Source organism: Neovison vison, chromosome 3, assembly GCF_020171115.1.
Source record: "Neovison vison isolate M4711 chromosome 3, ASM_NN_V1, whole genome shotgun sequence".
NCBI lineage: Eukaryota > Metazoa > Chordata > Mammalia > Carnivora > Mustelidae > Neogale > Neogale vison.
In genome coordinates this window covers 181521337-181536087 of record NC_058093.1, presented here as the reverse complement: position 1 = coordinate 181536087, position 14751 = coordinate 181521337, and the positions used below count along the sequence as shown (strand labels likewise).

At 39.4% G+C, this 14751-nt stretch overlaps 3 protein-coding genes across 6 annotated transcripts in view; 1 reads left to right on the top strand and 2 right to left on the bottom strand.

The window, feature by feature from the left end:
* ANKRD12 (ankyrin repeat domain 12) overlaps positions 1–8029 on the bottom strand; it is a 124302-nt gene extending 116273 nt beyond the window's left edge. For 2 of the 4 annotated variants that reach the window (XM_044243396.1, XM_044243400.1), the window contains exon 1: positions 7784–8029. The gene's annotated coding sequence lies outside the window, so the exon portion shown is untranslated. Of the gene's footprint in view, positions 1–7296; positions 7353–7783 lie in introns of those variants that run through there. The other 2 variants (XM_044243399.1, XM_044243398.1) reach the window with 2 other exon arrangements.
* Positions 7952–9413, top strand: LOC122903602. Its single transcript, XM_044244398.1, has 3 exons — positions 7952–8116; positions 8168–8265; positions 8341–9413. The coding sequence occupies exons 1-3, from the start codon at positions 7952–7954 to the stop codon at positions 8708–8710; spliced, it is 633 nt and encodes a 210-aa protein (XP_044100333.1). The 3' UTR covers positions 8711–9413.
* A 3562-nt stretch (positions 9414–12975) lies between these two features.
* NDUFV2 (NADH:ubiquinone oxidoreductase core subunit V2) overlaps positions 12976–14751 on the bottom strand; it is a 34446-nt gene continuing 32670 nt past the window's right edge. Inside the window, exon 8 of the mRNA XM_044243395.1 lies at positions 12976–13131. Coding sequence (XP_044099330.1) covers positions 13038–13131 — 94 coding nt within the window. The 3' untranslated portion in view covers positions 12976–13037. The remainder of the gene's footprint in view (positions 13132–14751) is intronic.

The following is a 14751-nucleotide window of genomic DNA, read 5'->3' as shown; positions in this document are numbered from 1 at the left end:
TAGAAACATTTATTTAAAATTTGTTAATGATGAAATATTTAAAAACTTTATTATATTCATAATATTTGTTCAATTTGATGATTCAGAAGTAAAGAGATAAAAATTCTAGTTACTTTCGGGGACGCCTGGGTGGCTCAATTGGTTAAGCAGCTGCCTTCGGCTCAGGTCATGATCCCAGCGTCCTGGGATCGAGTCCCACATCGGGCTCCTTGCTTGGCAAGGAGCCTGCTTCTCCCTCTGCCTCTGCCTGCCACTCTGTCTGCCTGTGCTCACTCTCGCTCCTCTCTCTCTTATAAATAAATAAAAAAAATCTTTTTAAAAAAAAATTCTAGGTACTTTCAAACTCAATAAACTATCACACTATCAGACTGGATCATTCAAGCCCTTTCACTCCATAATCCATAACAAAAAATAACTACTTTTCCCTAAAAGGGTAAACATGTATCTATCATTTTATCCTTTTTTCCAACTTCTATAAAGGTGTAGTTTTGTGAGGGAAAAATACAGCCATAGATTTCAATGAAATCTCATGTCTAAAATGGGAATAAGATAAAGGTGCCTGGCTGTCTCAGTAAGTAGAGCATGTGACTCTTGATCTCGGGGTCTTGAGTTCAAGCCCCATGTTGAACACAGAGATTAAAAATTTAAAAATATATATATGGGAATAAAGTAAACTTCACAAGATCACTGTATAAGAAGTGAATGAAAAGTTATGTGGAGAGCCTATAACCAATCATAGAACACTTGTCATTATACCTGTACCAGTCAATAGGCACTTCATAATGAACATAACTTAAATATGAGATTCCAGTTTTCCCCTATGCTCAAAGGATTCTTGGACTGGGATGTGGAGACATAATAAAAGGACCTAAAGAATTAGCATCTCAAGAAGGTAACTTTAGAGAGAGCCAGTTTCTTCTGGGTTTGCCAAAAAGCTGTAAAATCCAAGTTCTGATTCAAACGATAAATTAGAAAAAATTATTGTAATATATAGGAGATTAACAATCTCTAATGTACGAAAACTATTGGGGGGGTTGGAGAATTGTTAACCCTTTTATTACATAGTTTTTTATTTTAAAAATAAGCATTCATTACTTCAAAACACAATAAAGGTGTTTTTGAAATTGTTTAAATTCTTGATTGCCACTCCCGGAAGTTTCCAATAAGGAACTAAGGAGAGGAAAAATCACCAAAGGATATGAAGTGTCAATTCATAGAAAATGCAAATGACAATTTCCTGATATATTAGCTAATAATCCAAATTTCTGTAGCAAAAATCAATACTCAAACCATAATTAAAGACAAAAGCCTTGACATAGAAAATAAAAGCAGTATTACTTAAATCTAGTAAAACGATTTTAAGCTGTCAACCAACAACAGATAGGTATAGATTTTTTCCACTGGGTGTTTGCAAAAGCAAAGGAACACTAGTGTCTGAAGGGGAAGGAGGAGCCAGCAAGGAGGAAAAAGGACAAAAGAAAGGAAGAATGAGTAAGCCAATTTGCTGTCAAACATTCCTGTTTACTTTCAATGATACGAGGACAAACAGAAACTTAGTCCAAGAGGTACTTTTTTGTCCTGTTCAATGCAACTTAAAGAGAACATTCACCTTTATTCTTGGGATGAACACTGGAAGACAGGGATAATTTCTGAAGGTCAAATAACTACCAATGGATGATCCACCTCAACATAAATCTATGAAGAAAAATATCTCTTAAAGTAACAAACTTACATTTATACAGCACTTATAAACTTCAACAAGTTAGTTCATGAATACTAGTATCTAAAGCTGGAGATATTTCACTGATGCCTTCTTGAAGTATTTTCATAATTAGATATGTAAGGTATCTACTCTCATCATGGATTAAAATAACATAAATGAAAGTATCTAACAGTACCTTAAGTACAGAAGCTCAATAAAATTAAACTTAATCACCAAGTAGCTTTCATATACTTAAAATTAAACTCTGGTAAAAAGGACTTATTTTAACTTAGAGGTTGCAAGACTTTAGACTCCAGAACAACAGAATGTAACAAGGTTTTCTTCCACCTTATAATATTTTTGTGCAAATTAATGTAAGAAACATTCTGTAAAATTTTAATTTTCTCCTCTATCTTTAACATCATTATCAATCACCACTAATTAGTACAGTGGTATAAAAAGTGTTTTTAGAATTTACGTCTACTCTGTTTAAGTTTCAGAAGAGGTATAACAAAATAGAAAGAAAGCTGTGTACAACGTGCCTTTGGTAGAAAAGGATAAAAATATGAGTGTGTTTTTCTCTTCCTTTAGATTTGCAAACACTTCTCTTTCTCGAGTGAATTTCAAGAGTTCACCATTTTGCCAAGGAATTTTAACCTGGATCCTACCCATGGTTCAACACCATCAGGTTAGCTATGTTTTGCCGATCTCAGAGTAGCTGTGAAATTCAAGGGATCTGATGTAAGAAGTACTTCATGAACTGGGGCCTTCATGAACTGGGGCGCCTCAGTAGCTCGGTCAGTTAAGCATCTTGATTTCAGCTCAGATCATGATCTCAGGGTCCTGGGATCCAGCCCCACACTGGGCTCCCCACTCAGCAGGGAGTCTGCTTGAGGATTTCCTTTCCCCCTCTCCATCTCCCCTCTTTTATGCTTGTGCATACTCTCTCAAATAAATTTTTTAAAAAATTCTTCATGAACTACACAGCACCATAATTCTTATATACTATTTATTACCTTATATCCTGAGTCAATACAGCTATTTCTAGGAAGTGAGAACCACACATGCATGGTTTTCATTCTCTATTACAAACAGGAGTCAGACAAAACTCTTATGTAGGAGGAAGAATAATCCGAGAAGCTATAAGATTCTCTCATATCTCTTTCAAGTAACAAAGTAGTTTTAAAAATATGGTATATGGAAATGCCTGGCTGGTTCCATAAGTAAAGCATGTGACTCAATCTTGGGGTTGTAAGTTCAAGCCCCATATTGGGTATAGACAGTATTTAATTCAAAAAAATTTTAAAAATCTTTCAAAAAGTAGAGAAAATATGGTATTTATAACTAATATTAGAGATACTTCCTCCAGTTATGGCCTAAATACAAACCAAAAGCCATAGAAGTAAACTACTACATATTTTGAAACAATTTTAGTGCAATAAGCAAATATTAAGGGATCGGCCAAAAAGGAGACAATACTTAAGATGCCAAAGAAGTTACTCCACCTTATTACTTGCAGCTTCATGTTTACCTCTTCTACTTATCTCAATCTGGAAGCATTTCTGTATTTAAACTTAATTTTCTAAGAATCTCAGAGTTTGAATTTCTTAGAATTTTGGAGGGTCTCATTAATTAGAAAATCTAGTCTTGGATGCTATTTATCTAAACTGGACAAATTTACTATAAAAGTAAATTACTTACAGGGGAGCCTGGGTGGCTCAGTGGGTTAAAGCCTCTGCCTTCAGCTCACGTCATGATCCCAGGGTCATGGGATCAAGCCCCGCATTAGGCTCTCTGCTCAGAAGGAGTCTGCTTCCCCCCATCTCTCTCTCTCTGACTACTTGTGATCTCTGTCTGTCAAATAAATAAATAAAATCTTTTAAAAAAATGTAAATTACTTATAATATTCCTAAATGAGTTTGGTTAAGTGATCTTTTTTCCTCCAGTCACCAACATCAAAATGGAGTTTGTTAAAATCACTTCTTGTAATGTTAACAACCATAGTCCTTCTGTAGCTGATGAGATTAAGTTGCTTCTGACAACATAAAAAAAAAAAAACCAATAGTTATCTCAACATCTCAGAAAAGGCTTACTGCCTACCTTCCAAGATTTTTATAAGGTGTTTATTTTTCTTTTTGGTTTTTTGACCAACACAGTAGAAGGCAGAGCTGGCCCCTAGACATTTTCACAAAGTCTGAAATTAAAGAAACACTGCCTTAAAACTTTTCAAAATCAGCTAAACACTTAATTAGAGGCAGAGCACAGACAAATGGTTAAGAACAACAATGGGAATAATGCGGTCTTGTCACTTTTTTTTTTAGGTCTTTGAATATCTACACATGGTATAACAGTTCAAAGCCTCATTTTCCTCAGCCATATGTTAGAATAATAATAGTATCTATTTAACAGGATTATTCTGAAAATTATCTTAAATATTTTAAACTTTGAACACAGATACATTCATATTCCAAGTGCTCAATGAATGTTAATCATAATTTTTTTTAAAGATTTTATTTATTTATTTGACAGAGAGAGAAATCACAAGTAGGCAGAGAGGAGGTGGGGGGGGCAGGCTCCCTGCTGAGCAGAAAGCCGGATGTGGGGCTGGATCCCAGGACCTTGAGATCATGATCTGAGCCAAAGGCAGAGGCTTAACCCACTGAGCCACCCAGGTGCCCCTAATCATAATTTTTAGCTTCAAGATTACAAATACTCTACATAAAACTACAATAAACAATATTTACGTATTTGTTTCCAGTATCAATTTAAAGCACCAGAAGAAAAGGTCTTTAAACATAACAGTGAAAGCCAACAAACAAAAACTGAACATTTCTATATATTTAGATGTACAAGATAACCTTAACACAAACTATTCAAAGCTGAGTTTATAAAGGAAATTATCTCCTGTTATTGCCATATGTGGAAACTAGCAACAGACAAATTAACATTGCAACTAAGATACTTTCACTATTACTTTTTAAAATCCACTGTTAAAGAAACAGATTATGCATGCATGAGTGTAAATGAGAATGTTTCTAAATGCTATATGGAGAAACTTCATATTCTCCAGAGGAAGTCAGGCTCTAACAACTGCAATATTTAAAATGTTCATAAGAGGCTTTACTAAGATTAGAACTAAGTGGGGATCAGAAATGTATCTACAGGGAGTTATAATCTGTAAAACAGCAGGTGTTGGAAACAATAAAGCTAAGGCTAAGCAAAAACCTAGGGATCTAGACACCTTGTAACACAGTAAAACTGTATTTATTTTTTAAATATTGCCACTTTTTATATGTATAAAAGCTTATGGTATACCTGGAGCTTTCCATATGTAATCGCACTTGTTCCATCCAACAACTCTGTAAACTATTTAGGAAAATTATTTTTTGTAGATTAAAAGAGTTCTGAAAGTTAATGTGATTTGTCAAGAACCACAGGAAATAATAAATCAAGATTTTTTTTTAATCAAGAATTTAAACTGAGTCTTCTCACTTACATTTCAGTATCTTTTTTTTCACTACTCCATAAAGCTACTTCTTAAAGAAAGAGGCATTAGCATTTTCACAGAAAGGAAATCTCTAGGCCCAAACCACAGACTTCTTAAATAGGCTGTACTGACTTGAGTAAGTCATTTCACCTTACTAGGACTTAATTCTCTCGTGGGGGAAACGGACTAGAAAATCTGAGGACCCTTCCAGTTCTCAGGAAAAATCACCATGACTGTACCTTTTATACAGCACATGCATTTTAGAAATACATGTTAATGTCAATTCTAGCAACAAGTTCTAAATCACAAAGTAATGTGAACTCTTAAGAAACCTATTCCGATTATCAATTTTTTCATGCCTTTCTGATAGATACATATTCAGTATTATCAAGGTTTTATAAAGAAAGCAACCTAAACCTCTTATGGACTATGATGGAAATAATCTCATAGATCATTCTCTTTTCAAGCTGTATTAATGCTTTTAAAACATGAGAAGGAAGAAAATTTAACTACCGGTCAAGTAATGCCAACAAATTGAATATTTTATTCTTCTTCTTACTCCTTAGAATTAAGACCTCTTTCCAACAAAGTTTTTTAATATCCACTGACGACCATTTTCTACAATCTACCTCAGAAGACTACCGCATTTTCCAACAACTTACATAGGAAGAAAAAGGAATATATAAGCACCTTGACAGACACATCTTCATTTTAAATTCATTCCACTGAGCAGGCACTTGTCTCCAAACAAAATTCAGTCTTTATTTTTCTTTTCTTCCTGATATTATATATCCAAGAACTAAAACCAGAGACTGAACAATGTATTTTTCACCTACTAAGTTCTTCCCTCATCAGAATAACTTTAGTTCTCTCTATTCTTCCTCAAATATTCCTCATGGAATACTCAACCCTAGATTTTCACTTTCGCAGGCCTGCTTGCTCATAAAACCGTACTAACAAGTATGAGATGAAGAAAATTAAAGGAATCCTGTTTTTTTATTACTTTCTTCCTTCCATGAATACCACTTAACATTCAGATTTTAGTTCATTTTAACACCTTGCCTGCCTCTAAAATAGAACCCATGCCCTGAATAGTTAAGCTTAACTTTAGTCAAACCGACTGCAGACCTTCCTTTAAAAGAAATTTAGTTAGTACTTGGTGTCAACTATAAAAAATCTTTAAGTAGTAAAACCTTTCTCCGCTTGCCTATAATCTCCTGAGGAAACATTTTGTGTCCTTAAATATTTTTTGCGTTTAGCCCAAATTAAAGACTTTTCCCAACAAGATTAGTTAATATAATGACTTGATCTTATACAGTCAACACTATCTCATTTTGTTTTTAAGCCACTTGGCACCAATAGAGCATATGTTCTGCCAGTTCTGAGCTAATCTCCAGGAAAGCCTTTGTATAATGACTGAAGAAACTAAAACACATCAGTGCCCGAGATTTTTAACAGCCTACTTGAGCATATGTTTTTAATAAAGTCAATTTATTTTAAAAAAGCTATTTTACCAGTTCGCCCTCCTTCATAATTTACGCAAACCGTTTTAAAATGAAAAAAGGACTGCATGACTAAGAACATAGGTTCATTTCAACTTCAGGATTACAGACAATTCCAAGGCCTTACACATCACTGAATCTGCTACCCCTTTCAACCGTGTTCGCAGTTTAGCCGCGGGTGTCCGGTGGAAATTACAATATCAACGACTACACTGCTTCAAATGTTGCCTACGGTTTCAACTGGTGCAACAGTGTTAACTTCCCATCCCAAACTGTTTCTGTTATTATAAAAACAGCTGTCAGCTGGGCTTCGGTAACCTCTTTGTACAACCGTTTATTCAACGCTTTGGGATCCTCGAGGATGCGTCACACCATATTACCCCTTAAAATGAGATCTAAGAACCTGACGTGCTTCAAGGGTCTACGAACACCATTCGAGTGAGCACTTGCAGAACCACGAAGAGAACCGATTGCCCAATGCGGCAAAGACGATTACACTGACATTTAAGACACAGCTGCAGCGTGCCGCTCTCCTTTCCCCCGAGACCATTAAAGCGGCGATTTCCCTTCTCCCTTTCAACCTCCTCTCCCCCTGACCCCGGTACCTCCGATGCTCCCTCCGGCCGGCCACCGCCGTCTCCCGCGGGCGCGCCCGCACTCCAGCTCCCGGCGGGCAGGCGGGCGCGCGCGGCAAGCTGGGCGCGCCTCCACCACCCCCCTTGCCCTGCCCCGCCCCGCCCCGCCCCGCCCCGCCGGGTCCAGCCGCGGCACGCCGGCGGCGCCCTCTCGGGCCTCGCACACTCGCACGCACACGCTCCTCCCGGCCCCGCCATGTTCCGGGAGGCGGCGGCAGCCCAGCCCCGGGAGCGGCGGCGGGGGGGTGTCCCGCCGGGTCCCCCTACACCACCCCCGCCCAGCTGGCAGCTCCCGGCCGCGCCGCGGCTTCTCGGGACTCCTGGAGGGGCGGCGGCGGGCGGGGCAGACCCGCGCCGGGGCCACTAACGGCCTGTCACTGTCAGGCCAGCGGCACCGCGGGCCGCGCCAGGCCAGGCCGGTCGGCACGAGACAGGGTGGGCAGGGCGCGTCCCCTACCTTGCTCTGGGGAGGGGGGGCGGGAGCAGCGCAGAACTGAGGGGTCTCCTCCCAAGCACCGGGGACGAGGCTCGAAACCGCGCCCCTCCTTCCTCCTCGCCTGTCGCCACGCCCCCCTCACCCTCACGGACCCGAGGCACGATCGGCGCAGGAGGGTTTACCCCCTGAATGAGTGCCTCGGTGTTGCCGTCGCTGTCGTTGTCTTCGTCGCCGCTGCAACCGCCACGAACGCCGCGGAGGCCGGGCTTGAAAACATCTCCGGTCTCCGTCCGTCTCTCACCACAGCCTCCTCGCTCCCAGGACAGCGCCGCCCAGCGATTGGCTGCGACGCAAGCACGTGACTCCGCGGGCACGGGACGGGCGTCGTGACCGCCCCGCCCCCAGCGCCCGCCCGCCCCTTCCGCCGGCCCCTCCCCGCTACCGCGCCGCTCTTTCAGTTCTGTGGAGAAGCTTCCCGAGCTGCGGGGCGGAGGAGTCGGAAGGTACCAAGTGAGAGGCGGCGGGGGTGCAGGCCGGAACTCCTCTTTCGTTGCTTGCTCTTTCCCCTCTCCACCCAGGTGTCGCCGTCTCCCTCAGCCGTCACCGGCCCGAAAACAGACGGGGAATTGGGATGCTCAAGAAAGCAGCGCTGGCTCGGCTGACGCTGCGGTGCCGGAGGGCTCTGCAGTCTCTTTTTGTGGCGACCATGGCCGTGGATGTGACTGGAAACTTCTGGAAATGGCGGCGACGGCGGCGAAGAGGCTGAACACAGGGTATTCTACATATTATTTTCGTAGGGCGGGTGGGCGAATTTGTGGGGACGAGCCCGGGAAAATAGGTCTAAAGACAGAGGCAGGGTATCTGTCCCCTGAATTCGCAGCTGCGAACAGCTGGCCCGGCCTGTACCGAGATGCGGGGCGCGTCGCGGCCTACAGGTCCGCTTGGTAGTGCGCTTGCGCCCTGGCTGTACAGCGCCTGCACTGGATCCCCGGGGACCCGGACCTGCGGGGAGCTCGGCGGCGCCCCGACGCGCCGGCCCTCACCTGTGCCAGGTGGGGCCCCAGTGTGAGTTCGAAAGTACATTAACGTGCACCTGGCGCGGGGACATCGTCGCGAGCCCCCAAATACTCTCTCCCATTCACACCTTCGAGTGACCTTTTGAGAGAAGGAAGTTTCTCTACCCCCTAGATAGTATTTCAGAGGATCTGCTCAAGTATTGGAGAAGAGCACGTGAGGAAAATTTACGGTCTCGGCGTACCAGCAGCGGGTACTCTTATTTCTGGACGCTTTTTATTTACATCGGGGTTAGCCGGCAACAGTTTGTACGTTCCTTTACTTAACCACCGAAGGGATTACGTAATCTGAGGGAAACCATCTTATTCTGACTTCACTTCTGAACGCTTTTTGTTTACATCGAGGTTAATCTGCCAGTTTGTTCATGCCTTTATCTAACCACCAAAGGGGATACATAATTGGACGGAAACCACCTCCCTCATCATTAATGATGGTCTCCCAACTATAGCACCTACTTATGACTTAATGGAGTAACATTTGTCTACGGTGATGTGACACTTTAGACTTGACACGAAGTTAAATCCCAACAAATTACATGAAACATAAACTTGCATTAAAGATTACTAATTTTTCCGTTCCTAATTTCCTGGTTTCTTCCACCGCTAAATCATTAGGTTCATTATGAAAAGTAAGAGAACCCACTACGCTAGAGGTGAAATAATGTTACATTTATTTTTACGATTTTATCTGCGCATGAGCAAGAGCCAGAGCACGAGTAGGGGGAGAGGTAATGGGAAAGGAAGAAGCAGGCTTCCCGCTGAGCAGGAAGCCCCAACCAGGACCTGAGCCAGATGCTTAACCCACTGAGCCACCCAGGTGCCCCTACAGTTACATTTAATATGGATATTTATGGCATGAAATACAAAGAAACCCACTAAAATTTAACCAACTCCCTTCAAATCACTGAGTTCTCATTTAACTTATGGTCATTAGTATCAATGGCAATGGCAATTGTTTTCTATAGCACTGCCTCACTTCAAAGTTAAAATGTAGGTAATCTTGAATTTGCTTAAGTAAATTAGCCATAATTAATGGCAACGACTATATGTACAACCTTATTACTTAAAATCACTGAATATGTGAGAGGTTTTTTTTTAAAGATTAATTTACTTTTTGACAGGCAGAGATCACAAATAGGCAGAGAGGCGGGGGGGGGGGGGGGGCCTGATGTGGGGCTTGATCCGAGGACCCTGGGATAATGACCCGAGCCGAAGGCAGAGGCTTTAACCCACTGAGCCACCCAGGTGCCCCTATGTGAGAGATTCTTAAGGCAGCTGTGCTACAGGGCACTGTACTGACTACACTCAATGGGACAAAAAAAAAATTAATGAAGTTCGTATTAAGATTATATGGGTAAATCATAAGTCAGCCACCATTTATTATTCAAAAGGTCCGCATGATACTTAGGGAGGCAAGAGGATCTAATTTTCCTTTTTAATGTGAAACTAGAAATATAAATCAAATAATTATTATAGCTATTACAGATAGATGTCTCAAAGAAGTCTGAAAAAAAGTTTGTATCCACAAGCTAGCTGGTTAGTAAGCTGCCAAGACTTTTAATTGTATAGCCCTGTCTCTTGTTGGCTCAAGTCTTAACCAAGTGGGTAAAGTACCAGTTTTCATAATAGTACTAAAAGATCAAGGTCCCCAAGCATTAAACCTCAGTCTTAGACAAAGTTAAGCAGACACTTAAAACATGTATACGGTTGACTCTTGAACATGGGTTTTGAACTGCGTGAGTCTACTTATTCGTGAACTTTTTTTTTAAGTGAGGGAATGTAGATGTACATTTTCTTTTCTGTAATTTTATTGTAAGAATACAGTATATAAATAATACATCTAACATACAAAATATGCTAATCAACTTTATGTTACCAGTTAACAGTAGGCTATTAAGTTTTGAAGGGAGTTAACAGGAGGATTTTCAATTCAGAGGTGAGTTGATGCCCCTAACTGCACCCCCCCCCCCAAACGCTGGGCATTCTTTGAGTCAACTGTATTTGATACCTGAATTAGAAGCCATTCTGCAAAAGTTACTTTCTTACCAGCTTACTTAGTTCTTTGGCCTTTATAATCAACTGCTACATTAAGTCCAGTTAAGTCAGGTCATTTAAAAAATCCTGCTATATTTCAGGAAGGTGAATGTAATAAATGAAAAAATACAATCTCAGATCATAGAAAGAAACCCTTTCTATGTTCCTTGTTATATGACTTAGTCTATACATATGTAATGCCTCTGCAGCAAATACAGTTATAACTATTACTATGTGTTGTAGGATTTTCTGGAGCAGTGGCCCCATCCAATTACATTAAGTAATTGAGCAATCGGTAGTTTTTAGTAGTTGCTACAAAAAACAAAAACAAAATTATAAAAAACTGGAATTAGATTGCCAGTAGAGAGAATAAGTTATTTTTGTTATTATTAAACAGCAGTAAGATTTCCTCCTTGAATACCCCCTTTTTAAAAAACAGCACAGAGTTAGGAACTGAGAAGAGGAAATGAGGTACACACAAATGATGTCTACCTCTTCCTACATGTTTGAGAAATAGGCAAGGATATAGCTGTCGTCTCCGAAAATGGGCAAAGAAATATTAATCAGTGTGTTCATATACATTTTAAAACCATTTTGGATTACCTGCCAGGTGTTTCTATAGCTAATCAGATAACTATCATTATTGACAGCATTTTTAAGAAAATTAGGCAAAAAAATTAAGCAAGACTCAAAATTCTAATATACACTGCTGTAATACAATATAAGTGATAATCTAAAAACTAAAGAATATATTTTGATAATGGTATAACAGTATGCCTACAGTTATAATAATCTAAAATTAACTTTGTTTCTAAAATATTACATAAAAATTGATAATCAGTGCACATCCTTAATACATGTCTTTGGTTTTTTCACCCAGTATTTGAAGCTTCCCACCTCTAATTTTTCTTCTTGTTTAAAAAAAAAAAAAAATTACATCAAAGCTTACTTTTTTAGTAAAAGTATAAAAAGCTTACTTTTTTTAATAAAAGTCAACAGGTTAGGAGGACCCTAGGATAGAAGAGAGGCATTTTCATTGTGTTACCTTTCTATGCCACTTAAGAAATTAACTGTTGTTATTTAGCCTCCCAGGTAAAAAACAAAACCACTAATTTTTAAAGAGACTCTTAAAAATAATATGTTTTTAAGCATCACAATTACTACGTGACTGGTCAGTCTGCCAGAAGAGCAAGGCCAAACAATGATTTTTGAGAAATCCTGAAGTAACTGGATTTAGATTTATCCCTGAATTAAAGCTATTAATTTTTTTCTAACTTGCAATACTAATGCACCATAGCTAGTTTCTTGAATGTATATAATACACAGGTTTTATCCATTGTTCTGAGTTGAAATATGCATTCACCTGAAGAGTATTTTGTTCATTGACTGCTCTTTCTGACTCAGATTGTACTTCTAGTCTCTCCACCCAGTTTCTATATACTTGCTATATACAAAAACAAAGTGCCTCTCTTTCATAAAAATGATAGAACACTACTTCTAGAGGTAACTGCTTTATCCTTAGACCTCTAAGGTATGAGGTATGACTTACTAGTTGGAAATAGAGTCACAATTATGTGCTGTAAATCTGAAAATGTTTAAAGGGAGGGGAGTACTAATGTAAACGAGGTATATAGAAGGATCATGTTAAGACTTGGGTTTAGGGGCGCCTGGGTGGCTCAGTGGGTTAAGGCCGCTGCCTTCGGCTCAGGTCGTGATCTCAGGGTCCTGGGATCGAGTCCCACATCGGGCTCTCTGCTCAGCAGGGAGCCTGCTTCCCTCTCTCTCTCTGCCTGTCTCTCTGTCTACTTGTGATCTCTGTCTGTCAAATATACAAATAAAATCTTAAAAAAAAAAAAAAAGACTTGGGTTTAATTAAAGCAAAATATATGTGAAATTTGACATAGTTTTTACTTCACAATAATCTAATGTTACTGATAAAAGTGACCTGGCAGTTGAAAATGATGATACTGAGTGATTGTTAACTACATTATGAAATAGTGTCTTCAAAGTTAGCCAGAGATAGCAAAAAACTAAAATGGTACTCTGAAGTTTCAACATGACACTTATAGCATTAAGTATACACAATGAAATGAACAATATAAAAAGTTTATGTAGATAGGAGATTCCTTTTTATTTCTCCAGTGACAATATTTACAGCTGAATATAAATTAAAGTCCTGCTTGCACACCAAAGCCAGGTCCTTTGGGTGGTTCAGTCAAAGAGGTAAGACCTCCAGCTGGCTCACAAGAGAAGCGTCCACTCCTGAAAAGAGCAAGTAACATTAAACTATGAACGATTACCATTTATAAATCTTTATTTAAAATGTTACTTCACAACAGCCCAGTAACTATTTTTCATCCAAAAGCTGCATGGATTATTTAATTCAAGCATTTCAACTGCTGCAAGATTTTCAGAAGTTAAATATGAAAGTGGACATACCAAAACTCACCATAAATACAAAAAATATGAAAGTAACCAAGTACTTCCCATTTACTGAGCAGTGTGCATGTATTAGCTCATTTAAATTAAATTAAATAATGCCATGAGACAAGTAATACTGGCCTTATTTTACAGATCAGAAATGAAGGCTTAGGGGTTTCACCACCTGTCCAAGGGTCAGAGCTAAGAACTATAAGAAACTAACGCAGACCCAGAGGGCATTTTTAAAAATCCTGTGCCTGGGTGGCTCAGCTGGTTAAGCATGTGACTCTCTTTTCAGCTCAAGTCACGATCTCAGGGTTGTGGGATGGAGCCCTACATTGGGCTCAGCGCAAAGTCTGCTTGAGATTCTTTCCTCCCTCTAAGATCTTTTTAAAAAAATAATGTTTTAATAAAAGCATTACATTTATTCTTTTTATATTTGAATTTTACTCAGATTGAGATCCATTATAGTGAACAGAAGAGAATACAAACATTAGATTTGGAAATAAAAGAGGTATTAAAGGAAATGGGAATTTGGAGATTTAGAAGGGTGTTTCCTTAGAGGCACTGGAAACAAAGTATATACTGGTATTCATATTTTTAAAAGCAATATTAGTAAGTATTAACTTTTCCAAAACAGGTTCCAGATCAGAATGGCTACCCACAGCCACAAAGAAAACAGGAACAGGTCCTTAGGTAGCAATCTATGAAGAGAGGCAAGCATAGAGGTAGAACAACCTGTCTTTTGTTCACCCCCACACATACTTTCCCAGGGAATCACTCACCTCTTCCTCTGTCTGACCTCTGTTGCTAGAGCCCAGCTCAGCACCTACTACTATTTCACCCCTCCTATTTCCTGGCTTTGTTAATTTACCCGCTCCTGTCACAGATTTCAGCTGAAGAATTGTTCAATTTACATCTTTTTACTCCTTGCTTTGCCCTTCACATTCTGTCATCAATCTTGCAAGTTTTTTTAGAGCTCCAGGAAATCATTTTTTATTCAGGGAACAAGGTAATTCTTTAAGATCTTTCAAGCTATTACATTCCACAATGGAAGTAACTAACTGTGTATTGTAATGAAGAGTGCCTACGAAGTCAGAAATTAATATATTTGCATTGAAAACCAGATCAAAAAACAACTACAAGCTATCTGTCTGAATCTAAAATTAATGTAGGTAAGTGGCAAAATGGTATCGAACTTTAGTAAAAAAAAAAAAACCAAAAACCAGTATTTGGCTTTGTTAATTATTTTATGTTAACTAATAATACATGTAATACCTACTGCTCTTTACTAATGAAATTATTTTGGAGGACCTTTCTTTCCCTTTCCTAGGTTTCCTCTATGGTTTAAGCTCACCCACCTTCTTTACCAACACAAAGAACTTACTTTTAGGAAGATTATAAAAACGGGTTCTGAGAACAGTAAGTGGGAGAATTAATCATGCACACTGCCTGAACTCT

Coding starts and splice junctions, on each gene's coding strand:
- LOC122903602 (XM_044244398.1), top strand. CDS start 7,952: ATGAGTGCCTCGGTGTTGCCGTCGCTGTCGTTGTCTTCGTCGCCGCTG. Junction 8,117..8,167: donor AGCGATTGGCTGCGACGCAA/GCACGTGACTCC, acceptor CCCCGCCCCCAG/CGCCCGCCCGCCCCTTCCGC. Junction 8,266..8,340: donor CGGGGCGGAGGAGTCGGAAG/GTACCAAGTGAG, acceptor CTCTCCACCCAG/GTGTCGCCGTCTCCCTCAGC.